Consider the following 21,220-nt stretch of genomic DNA (forward strand, 5'->3'; position numbering starts at 1 on the left):
AACAAGGAAGCTTGATATGCTGGGCATGTACAAACTTTTCTCAAAACAGCAAAGGATCCACAGTATAAAAATTTTGCATTAAAACAATGCATCAACTATAACTTAATTTGAGGTTGAACCATCTACATAACTTCTATGTGAATGTAACAAAACTAGAATGAACAATGATCTTATTTTTCAACAGTAAGGCTGAGATTGAAATCTTTACTGCTGATGAAAATTCTAAGAACATCATATTACAAACTTCAGGCTAGTAGATGAAGCGTGGAAGAGTTATGACAGTAAAGAAAATATCACTAATATCACCGATATTTTGCATTGTATAAAATTGTAACATTTAAGTATGCAATGAGATGCAAGAAATATTTTGGAAGTTTTAAAAAGGAAATACTTTGTTCCCTCACCGTCCTATGGCAAAAACAGCATTTTGATTAATTCGCTCTTACCCTGTAAATTACTTGGTTGACAATGGAATTAAGTACCCTATATTATGGGAATCTGTATTGTTAAGGAAGAAAATTCGTTAACACTATAGTCTATAATAGAATCACAGAATCCCAGAATGGTTGAGGTTGGAAGGGAGTTCTGGAGGTCATCTGGTCCAGCTCCCCCTGCTCAGGCAGGGCCACCTAGAGCCAGTTGGATAGGGGTACACATTTACTTGTGTATGAGATCAAAATCAATTCAACATAAGCTGTTTAAAGAGATGACATTTAACTGCAATAGCAAAAGTTAGGATGCTGAAAAAATGTAATCTTAGGCATAATACGGATTCATATTAGTAGTGCTAACTGGTCCTTAAGGAGAGTAATGAAGCAAGGCTGTGTTATAACTCTTCAATCTTTCAAGAACTCTAACCAGTTAACGAGCCATGACTTTCCTTTCCATGAAAACATATCAGCTATCTTGAATCACAAAGTGGTTTTTTAGTGCTCCTAACACTTTCACAACAAATCAATCTTAAGCTTATGTAATTTCCTGGTAGCATAGCATATCTGTCTCCACATACCAACAGTAATACAATCATTTGCCACTTCCTAAATTTAAAGAAAGTCCTGTGGAAAGGAAAGTAACCTATAAAAAATAAGAAATGGTTTCAAAGTCTACGCTCCTTTATGAGTAAACACAGATATCTGATGGCATTTCTTGCATCTAACATTTTCAGACATTCAAGTCTTCACATACAGTTTCATTACTAAACTACTGCTACAACTTTTCTTCTATGTTTGGTCCTGTTATGGTACATTATCTTCCAATGTCTCTGTCTGTATGATTACTCTCATGAGTTACTGTCTTTATCACAAGTTGTTCACAGTTCACATAGGAATGAAACATCCTATGTTAAACACTCTCAATTCTCAGTGACTAAATTGCACAGGAGATATTTAAAAAAACCCAACCTACTGCACTAGAAGATTACTCTCCCAAAACAACTTGCTTCCAAATAACACCTTTACCTATAAAATGAGTCAGCATTATCTACTAATCCTGTAGAAGTCAGCTGCTAGATGTCAATCCTGAGCAACAGCAATAATTTAATGCTGCAATTGCATGTGCTATACTTCAAAGTAAGCGCATCCAGCATGGAGGGTCCTGAGCGCAAGAATTGGGCCTGGAAGTGCGCTTCTTCCCCCAAAGTCTTGGCAAACAGTTCCTGTTATTGTATATGCTCCTGGTGAGTACTATTATCTTTCTTGTTTAGTTTCATAGATTAATTTAAACTAGCAGTCATCCAGCATTCAGAACTGCTTGCTTAGAGATAGATCCAGTAAGATAAAAAATAAGGTACGTGGAGTCACAGCACCTTGATGATGTTGTGTTGTTACTTCTCAGGAGTGATCCAAAGCAAACCTCACGTTCCTTGGCCACAAAATAGCCGTTACTATTTCATGGGATATGCATTCAACAGTATTTGAGTAATCAACACTGCTCACCACAGAGTATGAACATACACATTTCTTACTAAACTCTCAGCAGAGTTCACAGAGAAAACTGAGTAAAAGATAAATCGAAATTTATCAAAGACTTCGATGTTAACATTGCTATTATGGGTGTAGCAATAAGCAGCAGCCTAATCCCTAAAGTAAAAGGTACGTGCATTGTCATATGACAATTAAAAGCCTAATGCCCTATTAGGAACTACCAAGTTCTAACTAACAAGTTATTCAAGGCCTGTATTGTTATGCTCAGTCCCAGAGTATTTTTAGGATTTATTTTTTTTAATAGAATTTTGAGACTCTGCAACTAGTCACATTGACTAAATCCAAAAATAACATAATCTCTTGCACATGGTTCCGTTAATACACCAGTATCTGTACATCAGGACTTAGTTTGTATAGATTACAGGCTGTTCTTCATGTTGAAGTTTATTAAATCATTCCAAGTTTTGAAATGCGTTTGTGACATGACAAATATTCACTTGAGACAAGGCTGCAATCAGCAAACTCTGTACACTTATGACTGAAATCAGGTTGATACCCAGACCACCAAGTGAAAAATCCAGGGCATGGATGGTACTGTTCATGCAAAATTAAAGAAGTATTTTTAAAAATTTGGCAATTTATCTCCATAAATAAAAAATGTTTCATGGCATGATGATAAAAACTGCAAAGAGCTAACGACAGAGAAATGCTAGAGGCCAAAAATCTTTCACAACCAACTGAAAGTGAATGAAAATCACTGTAATGAAAAAAGTACCAGGGCAGTTTCACTGCAAGAGAGCTAAACTATTTTTAGATAGAAAAATGAAAAAATCAGAGGCAAGGTGGGGGAAGAAAATGATATCTCTATGACATCTTTAAATAACAAAGCCCCAGTGTAGACACAGATGTATCAGCACAAACATCTTTTTGTAGGTACAACTTTAATTAAGAGGAGGAATGCCTGACAGAATAGCTAACGCAAACTGCATTTCACAAAGGGTTAAATCACAAAAGCCAGAAAAAAAAATCTCGTTTATTACAATTTTTTTCTTTTCAGTCTGCTGATAAATGACTTCTGAAGCATATGGCACCATTGCTTCAGCTGGAGAAATTATATGCATTTTACAAAGACACTTGAATCCTCTCAGCCCAATCAGCAAAACTGATAAATGATCTTTCCATCTCTAATTTTATACTACAACATATGAGGGCTACAGTCTATCCTCAGCTGCATGCATTATATCCAGTACATTTCATTGAATTCTGTGTGGTTGCATATCGCATTGCTGTATATACCTGTATTTCCTCTGGATTTCTAAGAAACTTCAACTGTATTAATTTTGCAACTGTATTTTTGTTCTGAAACTATTCTGACTAGTGTTCTTATCAAACACAGGTCCTGCTACAGGCTGAGATGTGCATCCTCCTGATTGATTTATAGTACTATCTTGTACTTACTTTTAGGGGACTTTTTTCTTCAAAAAAGATGGCCAAGAAAAACCAAGACAACATCACAAAGATTTTAAAAGTCAGCATGTTTGGCAGGGAGTAAGAGACGTGCAAACTCTTGTGAAAGTTCCCCACAGTCCGGCTCTCTTCAGCTAACTTACCAGTAAATTGAACAACCTATGGCAGAATCTGTGTCCGGTTTTTTGAACACGGGCCATAGGGAAGCGTCCAGGTAAATCGCTTGTGCTGAATCTAGAAATCTAATAACACAATAACGTTGTCTAGCAACTGTGGTATGTATGACAGTATATGTTTTAAGTTTTGCTATCTTATCCAATAAGAAATCTGAGAAATAGTTTTGGCATCCATATCGGACAAAAATAAAAAGGAATTCTATATAGGAGTATATAGTAAAAGTGAAATTGCTTAGATACTGCAGATGCTGTTGTTTTAATCAGAACAACAGAATTGTTTTCTACAAGGCAGGTTAAACCATTAAACTGAAGGTGCAATTTCAGGGTTTGCTGAAGTTAACGGCAGGCTGCCCCCCACCCCAGCGGTGCATTCTTGCTCCTTCCCTGCTGTGATGGCTGGAAACGACAGGGCCACGGGGATCAGCTGCTGGCCTCACTGACCAGGGAGGCTGATGCTGATGGGGAGGAAGTGAGATGAGGCTGAGAGCTGGAGAGGAGCGCTGTGAAGGTGAATTCCTAATTTTATTTTCTTCCAAATAATAATCTTGGCTGGACAGATTTCTCCTTTAAAACAAAGGCAGCAGGAAAAAATAACACTAATCTGAACTGAAATACATGTTTTTCAAATTAAGGAAAGCTTTTTAAGTAAGGAAAGTAAACTGCCTTTACTATTTGTTCATCCAGTGCTTCTGTGATTTGCTTATTGCCTGCCTTAAGTTTCATCCTGAACTGAGGCACACGGGGGATCCACACAAACACCGCTGGTCTCCTGCATCCTCTTGTTGTGGACAAGTGCCCTTAAAGTACACATCTCCCAAAAGCTCCTTCCCTTTATCTGCAAGTGCTTTACAACAACATTGCTGCGGTAAAAAAGGAAAAGAAACAGTCTGCTTCATTCAACATTGTCTTACCAATTCAACTGGTACGACGCTGCCACGCTAAGTGCTCTACTGTCAGGGGAACACACTACAGATCAAAGAATTCAGATTTGCTACCGTCAGTGGCATAATTAAAATAGTTTGTCTGTGCCCTCACAGTCTGCTTTCAATGTTTCATTTTTATATATAGTCTTCCTCTCTGTCATTACTTTTGCTTTCCCAATTCTTTCCACATACTAAATTGTATGTTAAATTATAGGATGGTTCAAGCCCAATATAGCAATTAAAATCCATTAATGCCTGAATTTTAAATCTTATAAAAAGATCTTGGCATATTTCTTGTAAACTGTCAGGTAGAAACAAGCCCAAATATGCAGAAAAAGACATTCACATGCCTTCATTCTTTAAAAGCAGCATTGTCCTATCATTTTTCATGGTAAGAGGCCCCAGTTTTCTCCTTAGTTATGAAATGAAATAATTGGTATTTCCACGGTAGGTACAGCTCCAATTTGTTCTTTCAACAGTAATCCCTGTATTATCCTTCTTTTTAATTTATAAAATGCAGTAAGTTTTCAAGTTTCTAGAAATAAACAAAAAGTACACAATTTCAGTACCTTTCAACCAGAATTGGAAACAGAAAGACTGTATCACTGCAGCTTCTGATCCACTACTTTGAAAGACCTGCAGAAAGCATCAGAATTTGCACTAAAGTCAGGCTCCCACAATCAGGAAGCAAATTCCAGAGACAAGGCCCTTTTCTTGAAAATACCCTGCAACCAAAATACCAGACATTTCAGTCTTAGCATTGTTGGCTCCAACAGCTCAAATGACCTCAAATAAATACGCAATATAGGAAGGGAGAGGTGGTTTCTTACATAATTATCTAATATTTCAATAGACCAAAGGCTAGTAGGACTTTGTGTTAGCACAGATAAAAGCTGGTTAGCATAAATGTAACTACTGTCTCCAAACAGGGGTGCCACCTCACTGCCATTTTCAGTAGATGTTTTAAAAGTTTTCAATGAAATCTTTTGGAAACCGGCGATTTTCACATCTATCCGTTCTATATTTAAGAAATAGGTATACCACTTCTTAATATATATCTTAATAATATTTTTCAAGAAGACTGCTGAAAATGACTCTGCTGCCCAAAACACATGCCATGTGCAAAACTAATCAAAAATCACGCCCATGTAGTCATTCACTGACAGCTGAAGTCATATGCAAAAAACTCAGTATTTACTATTTGGTGAAGAAAGAAGTCTCAGCAGATACAACCAGAGAACATACAGCAAAGTAAATGGTTGCAAGGCCACCCAGAGATAGGTGCCTTTGGGGAGCAAAGTGCTAGCTATGAAAAGGCTTCTAACAGTGGGCACAGAAACTGCCTCACTTGATGCCAGCTCTGCTCTAGGAAACGCAATTCCCTATGCATTTTTTGTGATTAAAAAGGTTAGCATCAAAACCAAACAAAAAACCCCATGTAAATATTCTTTCATCATTGATTTCAGTTCTTAGCAGAAAGAATCCTCCAGCTTGGAACATACTGACAGAAGTGGGAACAGTATTTCTGCATCCAGTAACTAGACATCACAAGGAGCTGAAACACTTTCTCTGAAACATGGCCCAAGCCACAGCCACAGCTCTTCTGGCAGCAGTGACAACATTGCTGATGGAGCTCAGTAGTCCAAATACAGTCAAAATCCAAGCTCTTTTGCAGTATCTTGCGCCGAAAGGGGAAGAATTCCTAAAAAAGTCGTGAGAGTAATCCCAACTGCTGTAACTCTGAGATCATTTAACAGCCAGATAAGATAATCTCCTCAGTAAATTAATATGGTTTGTCAAGCCAAACAAACTACAAAATAAAAAGCCATGACTGTGCCATTAAGATTTTCTAATCATAAACAGCCATTTCAAAAACATTCTGAGACTCAGCTGAAATCAACTTATTATCACCTTCATTGGCACTTTCAGAGGAGAAAAAAAATGGCCCACCAGCAACCCAGAAAAGTGAGAAAGAGGAACAACTGACATCTGATGCATCTTTAGAGACAGACAGTGAAATTATTTCATCATAGTGCTATTTACTCTAAGGCAACTAAGGAACAAAGATTAGCGTAAAAGGCCTCATGTCCAGAAGTACTGAATACTGCTGGCAGATCTCAAGGCGTTGCTATCAGCACAGAGGCCTGTGCTGCTTTTGTCAGCAAGCTCTATGGCAAACTGGAATACATTGCACAGGCAGTACGTGTTAAACTCTAGAGAACAAAATATGACTCCATAATGTATTTATTGAAATAAAATTAAAACATACAATAACTATTATTATGACTACATAATTAGATTGCTTGCGTAATGGTATTTTACTGTGAATTTCTTTAGGATTCAAAGGCTCAGTTATACTACTATACTAAGGAATAACTTATATTAATGTCCACGTAAGAATTGCAATAAGTAACTCACAGTATTTTAATTTAAAAATCACTCTTTAATCCTGAAAATATTATTAGAATTAAATTTATATTTAATAGTCATTTACACGGAGCATAAGAAAAGCTATCTATCTCCTACCACAAGACAAAATATGTACAGAAGTCCATCACAAAAAGAGAGAAAGAGAAGAGATATAACTAAAATCCAACATAGACATAATCAATTTCCCAAGCTGACACTGCATTGTAAATTACTTACAACATATAAATAGGTGCAACACTACTCCAGGTCCATTGAAAAAAACCAAAATGGCATCACACAAGAAAAATGGCACAGCATAGCTTTCTATTACCCACACTACGACTGAATGAATGAAATGCAAGAGGAGATGTGCCAAGTTACTTGATACTTGCTAGTCAGCTTAATCAGATACTCTCAGTTTCCTGCAGGATGGATAACAAACACTGTTCTGCTGCTTACTGCACACCACGTCTACTAAAATATTTTCTGAGGCAGAATGATCCTAAAAACCTCTGTGCACCCAAGAATGCTAGGAGTCTGGAACCACACAATCTGACATAAGGTAACAGAGGGAGATTTAAATAAAATAATAAATTACAAGATATTGTACATGGATAACTGAGATAAAGTAAATTATAAGGTTACGATGAGAGATATCTGAGTTCCTGACTATCCTTCATTGTAGCCCTACTATGTCAAAACCTGACTTTGTGCTCCTGACTGCCCTCTGCACTTATTTTTAAAAACAAACTCAGAAGTTCAGAAGAGTATAAAAAATATTTTAAACAAATAATTTTTAAAAATTGTGTCTGAAGTGTTATCTCAACAACAAAAAGCTATTATATATTCAATATATTGAATACAAAAAGTAAATTATGTTCTTAATTATGACATGCATTTCCTTCTGAAGAAAGGTTAAAAAAGTATGAGCAAGACTATTGCCATGAAGAGCTAGGATTTAATGGAAATTCTGCAATGCTTGAATGTTATTGAAAATACTTTTAACCCTTTTTTTTGTTCAGGAAGATATATGTAAGAGGTACTATTTACTTCCACAGCAAGCTGACTGAAAAGCTTATCTTGTACCTTATAAATATCAATAACATGATATTAATTTTCAGCCTAACTATATTCATACACTAGCACTGTTATGCATTTTATTAATAATCAGCTCGGTTGCTTTATCCAGCTAAAGTTTTCATCCATTAGATATGCATATTTTTAGAGGAAACTGGAAAGATTTTCTCTTTATTTTTCTTTAATGAGGATACACAGAAGAAAATAACAGGGAGGGAGAGGAATGTGAGAAGCAAGAGACCATTAAAGCCAAACCACCTGCCTTCCAGGTGTACCCTTTACTGAAATTCTTTATCCCCTGCCCAAGTTACACTGAAAAATGAAGAGAAACTTAGCCATTTTTGTCTCAAAAAGTCATCCTCCTGCCAATAAGCTGAATAGATAAAATATAGAAAAAAACAAACAAACAAACAATTAGATTTCTCTCCCACTCCATAAAGAAAGTACAAAAAAAAAAAAAAAAAGTATTGTGTCTTTCCTGAGTATTTTCCTTGCAACCGCTAAGAGTTAAGGCTTTGCTAAGCCACAGCTATCAGCCATGACATGAATTCCCCATTTTCACTGCCTTCACTAATAAACTGTTTTTAAAAGAAAACAAAACATAGACATTAGTATTCAGGCCAACTAATAAAAGCTAGGAAAAAAGCTTTAAATTTTTCAACCTCAACATCACCTGTCAGACCCCTTCCAAAACCACCGAATTCTTAGAAATCAATCCTTTCGAATCATGAATTTTCCCTCAAATATATATTTTAAATAATTTACCCTTTTCCAATTTCTATCTCCTCTCACTCCATTTTTGCCATTGATTTTTTTACAGTTTCAGAATGAAGTAAGTCAGCTTGCAATATGCATTTCACTGCACACAAAGCACTGCTTAGCTTCTTACTCCTAAAGGAAAATTGCCCCACATTTTTTGTTATTGCTTGGATTTTCTACTCTTCTATAGTCTCATGTTTCCCTCAAATTCCCGTCCATTGAAAAAAATCTGTAAAAATCCAAAAAATTAATAATGGCTTTTAAAAAAAACTTTTCTTACTGACAATCTTTTTATTTTTTTATTTTTAGTAAAGACATGTATGGGTGGTACCTAATTTTAGCCGTTCCTCTTCTAAAGACAATGTTTACAATATTGGGAAGGCCCTAATAAAAATAGAGCACTCTCTGTGTCAAGTAATTTTATCTAGTCATTTTTCCTTCAACAGGTAATGTCCAAGGTATTTAAAAAAAGACAGCGATTACTTTGTTTAACTTTGCAGAATTACACAAGCATAAAAATACATTTACAGTACCTAATACCTCAAAAAAACTTAGAATCTATCTAGAATATTTAGGTCCTATTTCTTTAATCATTCTCTTCTCCCAAAGATTGCTTTGTTTTGTGTCTGGGTGCCTCCGATTCCTCTCTTCTCCCTCTCCCCTGGCCTCACGCTACCCACAGCCCCTCTTTGCTCTGCCCAGGATCCAAGCAAAGGGGAAGTCCGAGGGCCGGGTGTATTTTTTTCTAGGCAAGCTGGAGCCAGACCTCTTGCAACAGAGAATACCCAACCTGAAGACACAGGAATACAGTTGCTTCCCTCGTCATCACAGGAACATGCTGTACAGAAACCACAGTCCCATGACTCGGAGCACATCTCAACCAAGAAGCTCTGAGATGATCCTCTCTCTCTCCACTGAGCATGGGGAACTTGAAACTACATTCCTAACTGCTTCTTACCATTTCCTTGTCCCCATGCAAACTTAAATCCATCCAATCCCATTGTGCCTTACTCTCTTTCACCTTTCTTTTGATTTTTCATGCAGTCTCTGCCTTTCATCCCACCCTGTGTCGGAATAGGATGCTGCCTAGTTTCACCTCTACACTGAGTACCCACCATATTGTTGCTGCTTGAAGGAAAGATCCCAATTCCACCGACAAAAAAAAAAATCATGAAAATATAGTGTTTAAGGAAATGGTGACTCACTCTCTCTTTTTAATTCCACCAGCAGTAATGAGAGAGAGGACAGCCAACTTCACTGAGGAAAGATTAGTGTAACACTTGTCACACCATGAAAGTTCTTTGTTTCCTTTGTTTTACAAATATTTACGTATAAACAGTACAGTTTGCAGTATCAGAATCATTATTTAAGAAAAAGGTATTTGCAATTAACTTTCTACCTAGATACTTCCAGATTCCAGAAGAAAAACACACCTGAATCAAAATGCTTTCCAAAGAAAAAACTGTTACAGATGAAAATGCCTGAAAACAGACATACTTGTCTTTCTGTGGCATCCTTTGGATACACTGCTCAGTGTTTCAGTTCATTAGTAGCACTTAGTCTGAGCTGTGTCTTTTAAACACTTAGGATTAAAGTAGTATCTTACTTACTTTGTGTCTCTGACGAGAGGTGCGCTTCCCAGTTTAAAACAGAGTTTTTCCCCTCCACAAGATGTTTGCCTCAAAGAAAAGCTTTCTGCTAGATCAAACCCTGTGAAATGCAATACAATGATTCAGTTTATTTAATGGAATTTTTAAAAAAATGGAGGTAAATACTGACTTTTAGCATGCACTTAGTCTAGAGTACAGACTGACAAGCTATTTTGAAAACCAGTACTTTAAGTCAGAGAAACTTCCGATATTCATTTTATTGACAGAGAAACTATCAGTGCAAAATTCACTCAGTAGATGACTTTGCAACCTGAAAAATGCATTTGTTATTTCCTTTTATCATCTGAACTGATAAGAACGAAGGATGTTTGGGAAAAACAACGGAAACGAGTGTGGCTGCAGAACTTGAACCAATACTTTCCAAGAAGAACACATTCTGATTTTAACCCCACTTTCCTAAAAACACCACCAGCTTTTGGAGCATGGGGGTGGCACTCTGTACTGTCCTTTCAGCTTTAAAGCCAGCTTCAGTCAGACTATGATTACATCCACTACTAGCCAATTAATTTAGATATCCATATTAACGCAGTCATTTACCTGAAACTCCAAGACTGTCTCTGCTGATTTGTTTGAGATGATGGACAACTGTTTTCATTAAAGGACACACAGCACCTTCAAGAGAATACAGTTTAGTATCTATCGTAAAATTCTATCAAACAAAAATTAATCAGAACAAACTATCATGACAGTGATAGTAATATTAACAGGAATGTTTGTTTCTTTACGATATGAAAAACAGCAATAAAACAAAATCTAAATAAGAGCAATGATATTTCAGATTTCATACTACACTTCTAATAATATCAGCAGATACAAATTTTATCACATTTTAATTCAGCTGTTTATGATTAAAGCTCGCATGAACAATATAACCAGAAGAAAAACACTAAATTCGTATGAAGCTCTTTCTACCTACAATACTCTGTAAAGCAATAACTTCTAAGTGTTTTTTTTTTTATTTCTGGCTATATTATTAGAAAACCTTTTTTCCCCATTAATGAATATGAAACAATAAAGCATAAATGCTTGATTACCATGACAATAATCTATTGTTACTTCAGTGAACAGTAATTTGAAAATGTGGATTAACAAGGATATAATCATACCATATATAATAAACAATGTAAGCAATGCTTATATTTTGGGGAGGGAGGGCGGAAAGAGGTTGAAAATTAAGCAGCTTTACAGGGGATTAAGTCTGAACCAAAGCAGAATGTTCTAAAATCTGGAATATGGTAAATTCTAAGGTTAAATCTAACTGAACACTTAAATCAAACACTGTATTATTAATATGCAGTATCTTACTTGCATAAAGTCTTTTCTTCTCTTTTTTTAATATATATACACGAATACACACTTTTAAGAAGCAAATACAGAGAAATGTCACTTTTGTGCATGGGTCAGAAATAAGACTCTTTCTTTAATAAGCTTTGCAAATAGCCCCGCTAAACCCTAATAAGACATCAAATGGAAGATGACAAGTAGGATTTGGCTCATGCGCTTATCAAGTGCAGAGCTCCATGTGGAGCTGATGCAACTAAAAAGATGGCCAAGGTATATCTGAAACTGCTGAACAGTGAAGGTCGAGGGGCTTTCTGAAGTATCAGTTCAATGAAAAAGTAAGGAGGAATGTCCTACCATTAACCTGGAGATCATCTATATTTAAAGATTTCCAAGAGCATCCAGACTGAAAGCTGGCATTCAAAATAGCTATATTTGTAATTGTAAAGCGTGTGAAATTTGTCATTCATTCTGCAGTAATGTAGAAAGCATGTTATCCTTCAAAAGCCTTAAATTCTATTAAATGTGTTACAGTATTTGATCTAGATTAAGAATGGCTAATTGGAAATAACTAGTAAAAGTGAAACTAAATTATATAATATAGATATAAAGACATCTCCTGACAACATGGTTAATGAAAGCTATGTCAATTGTTTAAAGAATAGACCAGGTAGAAGACATTTTTTCGTAAGATTTGTCAAGTTCCATGTCCTTTACATCTAAATAGCAATCTACAATTACAAGTAACATCACTGATAATTTATTTCTAAGGCTCTAAGAGAATGTATTCTTTCTTTCCTTCATATACATACATAAATATGTGTATATACATGCATACACAGATACATAGATATAAAGTTTCATGATAAAAGAGATGAAACATATGCATTAAAAACACTGTAAATTCCCTTTCCCCAGAAAAGATGCAGAACTGTAAAAAATATTCATGTTGAAATCTCTGAAACTGAAATGAAATCTTTCATCATTCTTGGTTTGCAGGGAGTTTTATGTAGCGTGAAAAGCATTCACTGGAATTACATACTAACATAGCAATTTCAATACACCGTTTGATATACGCACACACGCTATGGGACAGAAACAGGCTCACCTTAGATACCCTTTAATCTACAAACCTCAGCCTTCAATCACTTATACAGATTATTAAACTACAGACTTTTATCTACAGCCACCCTAAAACAATGAATGTGGTTATGGTAGGTTTTGAACGTGGTTATGGTAGATTTACACAAGTATAGCTATAAGAAATATGTTGGCGCAAAGGAAGCCTGTTATGGCTAAAGCCGCAATAGCATGTCACCCGTACACTGACAAATGTTTTTCTTAAATCTACGTGTTTTCTAACCAAGGTTTATATATATATATATATAAAAATATATATATATATTTAAAATATATATATATATATATTTAAAAACTCCAGGGCAGATTCCCTTTCTGGTTAAAGTAGTTGGCAGTTCTTACAATAAGAGAAGCCAAATATTACTTATTGCTGATTTTATCTTGAACTGCTGCAGTAAGCTCTAGAGAACCTGGGACAGCATTAACTTACATGAGGGCTGGGTGGCGAAAGACTAGGGAGTTTTAGCTTATTCCCTGCTGCTACTTTCTTCCAAGTCCAAATAAAGACTCAAGCCTTAATTTCTGTGTTATCCAGATGATAGCAACGATTCCTCACATGCCACAGACTGGACTGTGGACCTATTTTTATCAGTGGCATAACAGTCACAGCATAGACAGGCCATTTAAGTGCTACTTATGTGGTTGTATTCCACATCCCCAGAAGAGCTGAAAGGGTTACTATGAATCTTCTTCTGTCTCATGCTGCTGATGCACTCCTTTAGCCCAATGTTATTCTTCTTACCAGAGAGCTAAGGCAAAACTCTAAAATATTGGAACCAAAACCTCTCCATACCAAGACTGACAACTTTCATTGCTATAGATTGATGAAAATTCCTTCTACAGTTATAGTTTATACAGTCAAAAAGTTAGCCTCTTCCAAGATTTTTAGTACTGCTGGCACATCTTTAAATTTTCTTTGTTCTGAGACAAAACAGACAGTCTACTCATTCATCCTGTGGGTAGCTGAATTAGAAGACCTACACGAAAACATTCAGGAAAGAAAAAGAACACTACAAACCCTTACTGCTGATCCAGGCATGGAAACCATGTGCCTACCTGGCCTGTTAGAATACATAACTATAAAACTAATGAAGCAGTAAAAATAACGCACTTACATTTATACACTAGATTGCTCTGCACATGATAAAACTGGGTCTGTCTGGATTGAAGTCAACAATTCATATTACAATGGCAATGTCAAAGCTCAAGTTAACATACCTATAAATTAATGAGATCACCTACCCATAAGACAAATTACAGACCTTAATCTTTAGAAATCAATGAGCTCTATGTAGGAGCTTATTATTATAAAATCAACCTAATAATTTCAAAAATATGTATTTATGCAGATCAAGCAGGTATATCACAGACCACTGACCTTCTGCCGCTCCAATAAGATGCTAGTAAGAATTTTTTTTGTTTTCTAATAGCATTATGCGGAATAAAAATAAAGGTGTTGCATCTAGACGTATCTGCTGCAACATGCAATCGCATGTTCTGAATTCCTGGAATGATCAGGGCACCTGTTGAAGCACACTGCAGCTTCCATCTAGGCGCCATGCCCAGTTTTCCCTTCCATGCAAATAAGGACAGAGGAGACTCTGGTGCATGCTTCAGTCTCGCTCTTACAGACATCTCTTGTGTGCACTTCCTGACTGGGAACTGTAGCTTCCAATAAGCACTCTTGCCTCCTCCAGATCAAGTATAACCTGTAATGGCTAGATTCACTTTACAAGTACCTATCTGCTACTTTATAATTAAACTTTATGTTCAGGTGAAGTTTTCAACTGCCATCTAACACCACCAATGTGCACATTGCAAGGGCACCGAAGTTTCCATCACTAAGCATGACCAGCCAAATGAACGTGGCCCAACAGCAAAGCCCCACCTAACATACACCCACATCCTATGTCAGGCTCAAGCTTCAGGCAGAAACCCAGATTAGCTAGGATATGTCTCACACTCTTACTGGATCAGGCTTCATAAATATATAGACATAGGGAACCTCTTTAGAGTGTGCAACATACCTACAAGTGTCAGCAACGACATCCAATGAGTCCACCTCAAAGGTATTTGTACCGAAGAAAAGCAGACCAACCTGGCCTGCTTTCAAATAGGGTCAAGAATTCAGATTGCCTACATACCTTTAGCCTCATGTACAGAGGTAGAAGAAAATCAGATGTGATTTTTTTGTTTTCCTTTTTTACTCTGTAAGCCACATCATATTACATTAGAATATAGGTGTTAATTCAGACAAGGGTGGGAAGAGGAATGAAGGAGACTGAATCTACAACTTCATTGATATAGGGAAGAAGTTAACTCCAAGTCTGGTGACTATTTAGACAGTTATGGAAATAACAGAACAGCTTTGGCAGGCAGCATTAAGAAATCCATACCAATGGAGTTCAAGTATTAGGATGCTCACAATAGACCCTGGAGAACTAGATTCACCTGTGAGGAAGAGTAGGTAGTGAAAAACAGGACTTCATACTATTCAAGACGGCCAGTATAGCTTCACCAAGGGCAAGTCTTGCCTGACCAACCTAGTAGCCTTCTATGATGGAGTGACTACATCAGTGGATGAGGGAAAAGCTATGGATGGCATCTATCTGGACTTCTGTAAGGCCTTTGACACGGTCCCCCACGATATCCTTCTCTCTAAATTGGAAGGATATGGATTTGATGGGCTGACTGTTCGGTGGATGTGGAATTGGTTGGATGGTCACATCCAGAGGGTAGTGGTCAACAGCTCATTGTCCAGATGGAGATCAGTGACAAGTGGTGTCCCTCAGGGGTCTGTATTTAGACCAGTACTGTTTAACGTCTTCATCGATGACATAGTGGGATCAAGTGCACCCTCAGCAAGTTTGCAGATGACACCAAGCCGAGTGGTGTGGTTGACACACTTGAGGGACAGGATGCCATCCAGAGGGACCTGGACAAGGTTGAGAAGTGGGTCCCTGCGAACCTTATGAGGTTCAACGAGGCCAAGTGCAAGGTCCTGAACCTGGGTCACGGCAATCCCCAGTATCAATACAGGCTGGGGGATGAAGGGATTGCAAGCAGCCCTGAGGAGAAGGACTTGGGGGTACTGATAGATGAAAAGCTGGACATGAGCTGGCAATGTGCTCTTGCAGCCCAGAAGGCCAACTGTATCCTGGGCTGCATCAAAACAAGCGCGGCCAGCAGGTCGAGGGAGGGGATTCTGCCCCTCTAATCTGCTCTGGTAAGACCCCACCTGGAGCCCTGCATCCAGCTCTGGGGTCCTCAGCAGAGGAAAGACGTGGACCTGTTGGAGAGGGTCCAGAGGAGGGCCACAAAAACTATCGGAGGGATGGAACACCTCTCCTATGAAGAAAGGCTGAGAGAGTTGGGGTTGTTCAGTCTGGAGAAGAGAAAGCTACAGGAAGACCTTATTGCAGCCTTTCAATACTTAAAGGGGGCTTGTAAGAAAGATGGGGACAGACTTTTTAGCAGGGCCAGTAGCGATAAGATGAGGGGTAACGTTTTTAAAATAAAAGAGGGTAGGTTTAGACCAGATATGAGGAAGAAATTTTTTACGGTGAGGGTGGCGAAACACTGGAAGAGGTTGCCCAGAGAGGCTGTAGATGCCCCATCCCTGGAAACATTCAAGATCAGGTTGGATGGGGCTCTGAGCAACCTGATCTAGTTGAAGATGTCCCTGCTCAGTGCAGGGGGGGTTGGACTAGATGACCTTTAAAGGTCCCTCCCAACCCAAAGCATTCTATGATTCTATGATATCCCAGGTGAATATCTTAGCTGTAGGAGTTGATGCTTTTTTCTTTCTCTACCTTTCCATAAAAAAAAACCAGGCTGATCTAATTTACAGGCTTCACACTGGGAGAATGTGTGTAGCTGAGAATGTTCGTCTTTGTGGTCTGGGATCTCTCTTACATACTACTGACTCACTAGCTGAAGTGGCTTTCCAGAGCGTGCAGGCTTTTGTGAACCACATTCTTACAGATACCTAAAGCTCCTTATTCACTGGCCAAGAAGACTTAGTATTTAACTGCAAGTTAAGGAATCCAAGGGTGGCAGAGTCAATTAAACACTGCAATGCTAACAATAGTTTGTGGATCCAACCTTAAATATTCAGAATATTAAGAATATGAAAACATTGTATATGAGAGTTACTGTAGAGCCGTTATCCTGATTTTGAGAAATATCTAGCCGTACTAAAACATGAAAACCAAAAAGCTGAACTGATTTGCATACTTGAAACCACTCACTGTATTTGGGTTAAAGTGCCTATCTAAAATTATGATCTAGAGCCAACACTTTTCACAGCACATTCCACGTCAAAAGGCAATGGAAATTCACCATGCCTGACAGTCCCAGGACTTTGTTTATACTACATTTTTCATGGGTTAGCAAGTGACTTTGAAAAACAGTAATTGTAAAAGAAAGTTGAAAAAACAGCAATGATCTGGGAATGAGACAAAGTATTAATATTCTTAATTTGAAGCATTCAAGAATGATCAAATTGGAACTTCATGTGTCACTACAGAAAGAGCTCACATCCATGCTCCAAAACCAAATGTTCCTAACAATAAAAAAAAAATGTAAGTTGACAACATGAAGAAAATATTCTTGAAGTCAGATCAAAAACATGATTGCTGAGAACTCTTGAACCCTCTCCCTCAGATTTGCTATATTCTGTCATTAGAATTGAGTGCTTCCTTCTGATGAACGATTAGCACATCAAAACTTCTGGACAAGTGAGAACTGAAAGAAATCCTTGATGTGAATCTAACTGTTACTGGCACACATTCAGAGCCTAAGGAGGACTGCTCCGAGAAGATCCAGCATACTCTGTCACTCTCTGGCATATTTTCCAATACTGGCATTTATTTATTACAATATTGACCCAATGAGTAAGTCCCAAAGTATATTCAGAATGCCAACTCAGAAAGCTCTCCCCTACATATGCACACAAGTTAATCCTTTCTCTTGCATAAGAGATTTCCTTCCTCTAACACACTTCTTCCCCCTGCCCCTCCCAAATTAACTTTAATTTACACTTTTCCCTGCATTTGAAGGCCATTCCTTTAGACTTAAGTAGATCAGGTGAGAAATTTCAGGATGTAAATGCAATAATCCAAGATCCTATCTAAATGGGCTTTGCTGGAAAAGCTTTCATATTGGCATAGTGAGAAATAAATGCTATGCATATGTTGTTGAAAGAAGAAAGCCAAAAGGATTGCCTAGGCAGATCCTGAAGGACAGATGCTGATACAAACAGAACTGGTACATAGGAGAGAACAAAGGCCCAAGAACGAGCCAGTTAATGAAAGAAAGAAAGAAAGAAAGAGAAAAAAAAAAAAAAAGAGGGGGTTAGATATTTCTCTCTTCTTGAAGCGAGCACATTTCCAATTTGTAACAGATTCATCTGCGTACAAATTATCAAACTAGAACGAGACAACTTTGCAACACAGAGTACTCTGTTCACAACGGGGCAGATTAACAAAAGGCTTGCAGAGACATCTGTACCCCTGACCACTGCACCGTTGCAGGATCCATTCTTTCTCAGCTCCTCCTTTCTGGTCTACAACTTGTATTTCTTTTTTGGACAGTAACCATCCCTTCAGTCTCTAGAAGAGTCTCTTTCCTGTTATCAACTTGAGGCTTCACTCTGAGCCTATTCCCTGCTGTCGGCAGAGCTGCTGAAGCTGGCAGCTATCTACTTGTTATTCCTCACCATCTGCCTGTATCACCTCAAACTGCAGAAGCTTCTCTCAATTACACCCCATCAGTTATTCTCAGGAGAGGTTCAATCTCTCCTCTTCTTCCCAGCGGTTCAATTTGACCCATATTTGATCCATTTGTGGCAATCAGGTTAAGGAAAACTGCAACTTCCCTTCTGGCTGCCTAGCCACAAACTTCTAACAGAACATAATGTACAGTTCAGACACACCGTTTATTAGCAGTTCAGTGCATCTGTCACATCTTCTATGACCGGTCCACCTTTTACTGAGACATCTTTTCATGAGGGAAGAAAAAAAAAAAAAAAAAAAAGAAAAGATACACTGCTTCCTGGCATTTTGTTTTAAAATTTTTCAAGTTTCCATTTATTCATTTATATTATTAGGTAACCTTCTGCACTCACACCCTTTTAAAACTTCCCTTCTACAATCCACCAGCTAACAATGACAGAGGAGACAACCCATTTTGCTTCTTTCAGACAGCTGAAGAGAATGATTGCATGGCTATGATGTAGGCTCACTCTCCCACAGGGGTTAAGAATAATTCATCAGTAGAGCACTTAGCCTTGCTGCCCTAAAAATATAAGGCAAAAAAGTCTTTGACTTAAATTCAGACTCTTCACAACATATTATTTTTACCTTAGAGCCCACACATGACACTTATTATTTTTAAAATATTACTATTTATTGTTTCCAGGAGTAGTAAAAGGATTATTATCCTAGTCGTTGACTTTTTAAATTTCTTGGGCCTGAGTTTCAAATGTGTTATGGAAATTCAAAGTTTTTGTATATGTATAGCTTCTATTATCTTCCATCAGGTTTCTGGAAAAACAGCATTACTAAAAATAAATTTAATTTTCTAAAAAAATTAATGAAAAAGAACTCTTTTTATTTCTATTTAAATAGCAACACGCATGTTCTCCTTGCTAATAACTGTAGGAAAATTCCAGAAAGTTGAGGTGCATGCTGAGGCTGAGCAATTCTAGAAAACTCACAATTCCTTATTATACAAGCACACGTGACATGCCTTTAAGACAGAATTTACCACACTCTGGAGAATCAATGTAAAGTTTAAATGAGAGAGCTAGATACCACGTGGACAGTATGAGAAAGAAGAAAACAGAAGTATGAGAAAATTTGCCAAAGACGGGTAACAGCTTTTAAGTTAAACAATATCACTATATTCCTTTCCCCTGTTTTCTTAGGTACAAGGGTTTGTCTAACTCTACATCTGTGAAACGTATAACCTGGTCTGGGGATTAAGTTTAGGTAAGGTTAACGTGAGCATTAGGTTGTTTAAGTCAATGTGAGCACTGATCTGCTCTAATAAAGCCACAGGATTTTGTTCACAAAAATTTTGCAAGCTCTGACTTAGAATCTTTTTGTGTATGGTAAGGTAAAAAAGTACAAAACAAAACTCCTAGGAACTACAACTGCTTCCAAACATGAATCTTCCATGCACAGGAAACAGGCTGCTTTGGAACTGCTTCAAACTTAGACTTTTTAAAAAAATAGATTAAAAAAAGCTTATTTTGCATGTACTGTCATTATTTGTTCACATTTGTTCAGTACTGAGATTTACGCCTTTGGTCTGTGATGGGCAAAAAAACAGAAGTACCTGTCTGGTCACTGACTGCCACAGAAGTAGAAACAGGAAGGAGGAGGAAGACTGCCATACAAAGCCAAACTATGCAGGATCCAATGTACTTCATCTCCCCCTGGACACATGTGAACAATCAGCTACAAATCTGAAACAGAAAATAATCATATTCAGAACAATCTCTTCTTATTCTCTTCCCCTCACCCCATCAGAAAACTACAAACCAGAATTTCTTAACTGCAAAGGAAAGAGGAAGTCGCTAGTCACACGTAAATTGTATCATTTATCTGTTGTACGGAGCTACAAAGAAAGACTTATTTAGAAAGAAATGACAAATATAGTCCTTTAGGCCTTTATTAAACTTGTAAGTAACACCTTAGAAATATTAACTCAGAGACATTAGTTGTAAAGGCACTAAATTTTCATTTCATTCATAACAACTAATTTTATTTTTCTCCCAGGTTTTCAATTTGAAATATATTAGCTAAGCTGTTTGGTGTCACAACACTAACAGTGATTGCTGAAGCAGTCTTCAAATCGAACACGGACAACGTGCAGTCGTTTCAGTTTAAGTGCAAAAGAAACTAAAATAAGGTATTTCTCTGCCTTACAAAATATACAAGTGCCTAGAGCAGCCTGTACTGAGTTTACAGTTTAAATCTCGCAAAAATACAGTCTGGCTTTAACAATATATCTTTTGTCCTCTAAAGACAGTATCAGCTTTTCTTCTAAGCTGACTGCAATGTATAGATACACGTTAATTTAATGAAACACAGAAAATGACAAATATTTTTCTAATCACATTTTCTGTAAGAAAAAAAAATCACATACCTAAGATGCAATTTTTATAGGTATTTTCACACGGCACCTTATTCATCATCAGAGCTATTCTGTCAGTCACATGTACTGACAGCAACTACACCATCATTAACTTTTCCAGCCTCCCCAACAGCAGCAAAGTGAATACATGTTCAAATAACATTATCATTTAATTTCCTGCACCTGCTTGACAAGCAGGCATCAGTAATTCACTAGAGCTGCCGCTCCAGAGGTCTCATTTTCTGAAGGGCTCT

At 37.3% G+C, this 21,220-nt stretch overlaps 1 protein-coding gene across 1 annotated transcript in view; it reads right to left on the minus strand.

The window, feature by feature from the left end:
- Positions 1–20,259, minus strand: part of COL19A1 (collagen type XIX alpha 1 chain) — a gene marked incomplete at both ends in the record, with an annotated part of 202,906 nt that extends 182,647 nt beyond the window's left edge. The window contains 3 exons of the mRNA XM_082305887.1: positions 10,344–10,443; positions 10,941–11,015; positions 20,166–20,259. Coding sequence (XP_082162013.1) covers positions 10,344–10,443; positions 10,941–11,015; positions 20,166–20,259 — 269 coding nt within the window. The remainder of the gene's footprint in view (positions 1–10,343; positions 10,444–10,940; positions 11,016–20,165) is intronic.
- Positions 20,260–21,220: the final 961 nt, after the last annotated feature.

The sequence above is a fragment of the Platalea leucorodia genome (genome assembly GCF_965183815.1).
Source record: "Platalea leucorodia genome assembly, chromosome: 3".
NCBI lineage: Eukaryota > Metazoa > Chordata > Aves > Pelecaniformes > Threskiornithidae > Platalea > Platalea leucorodia.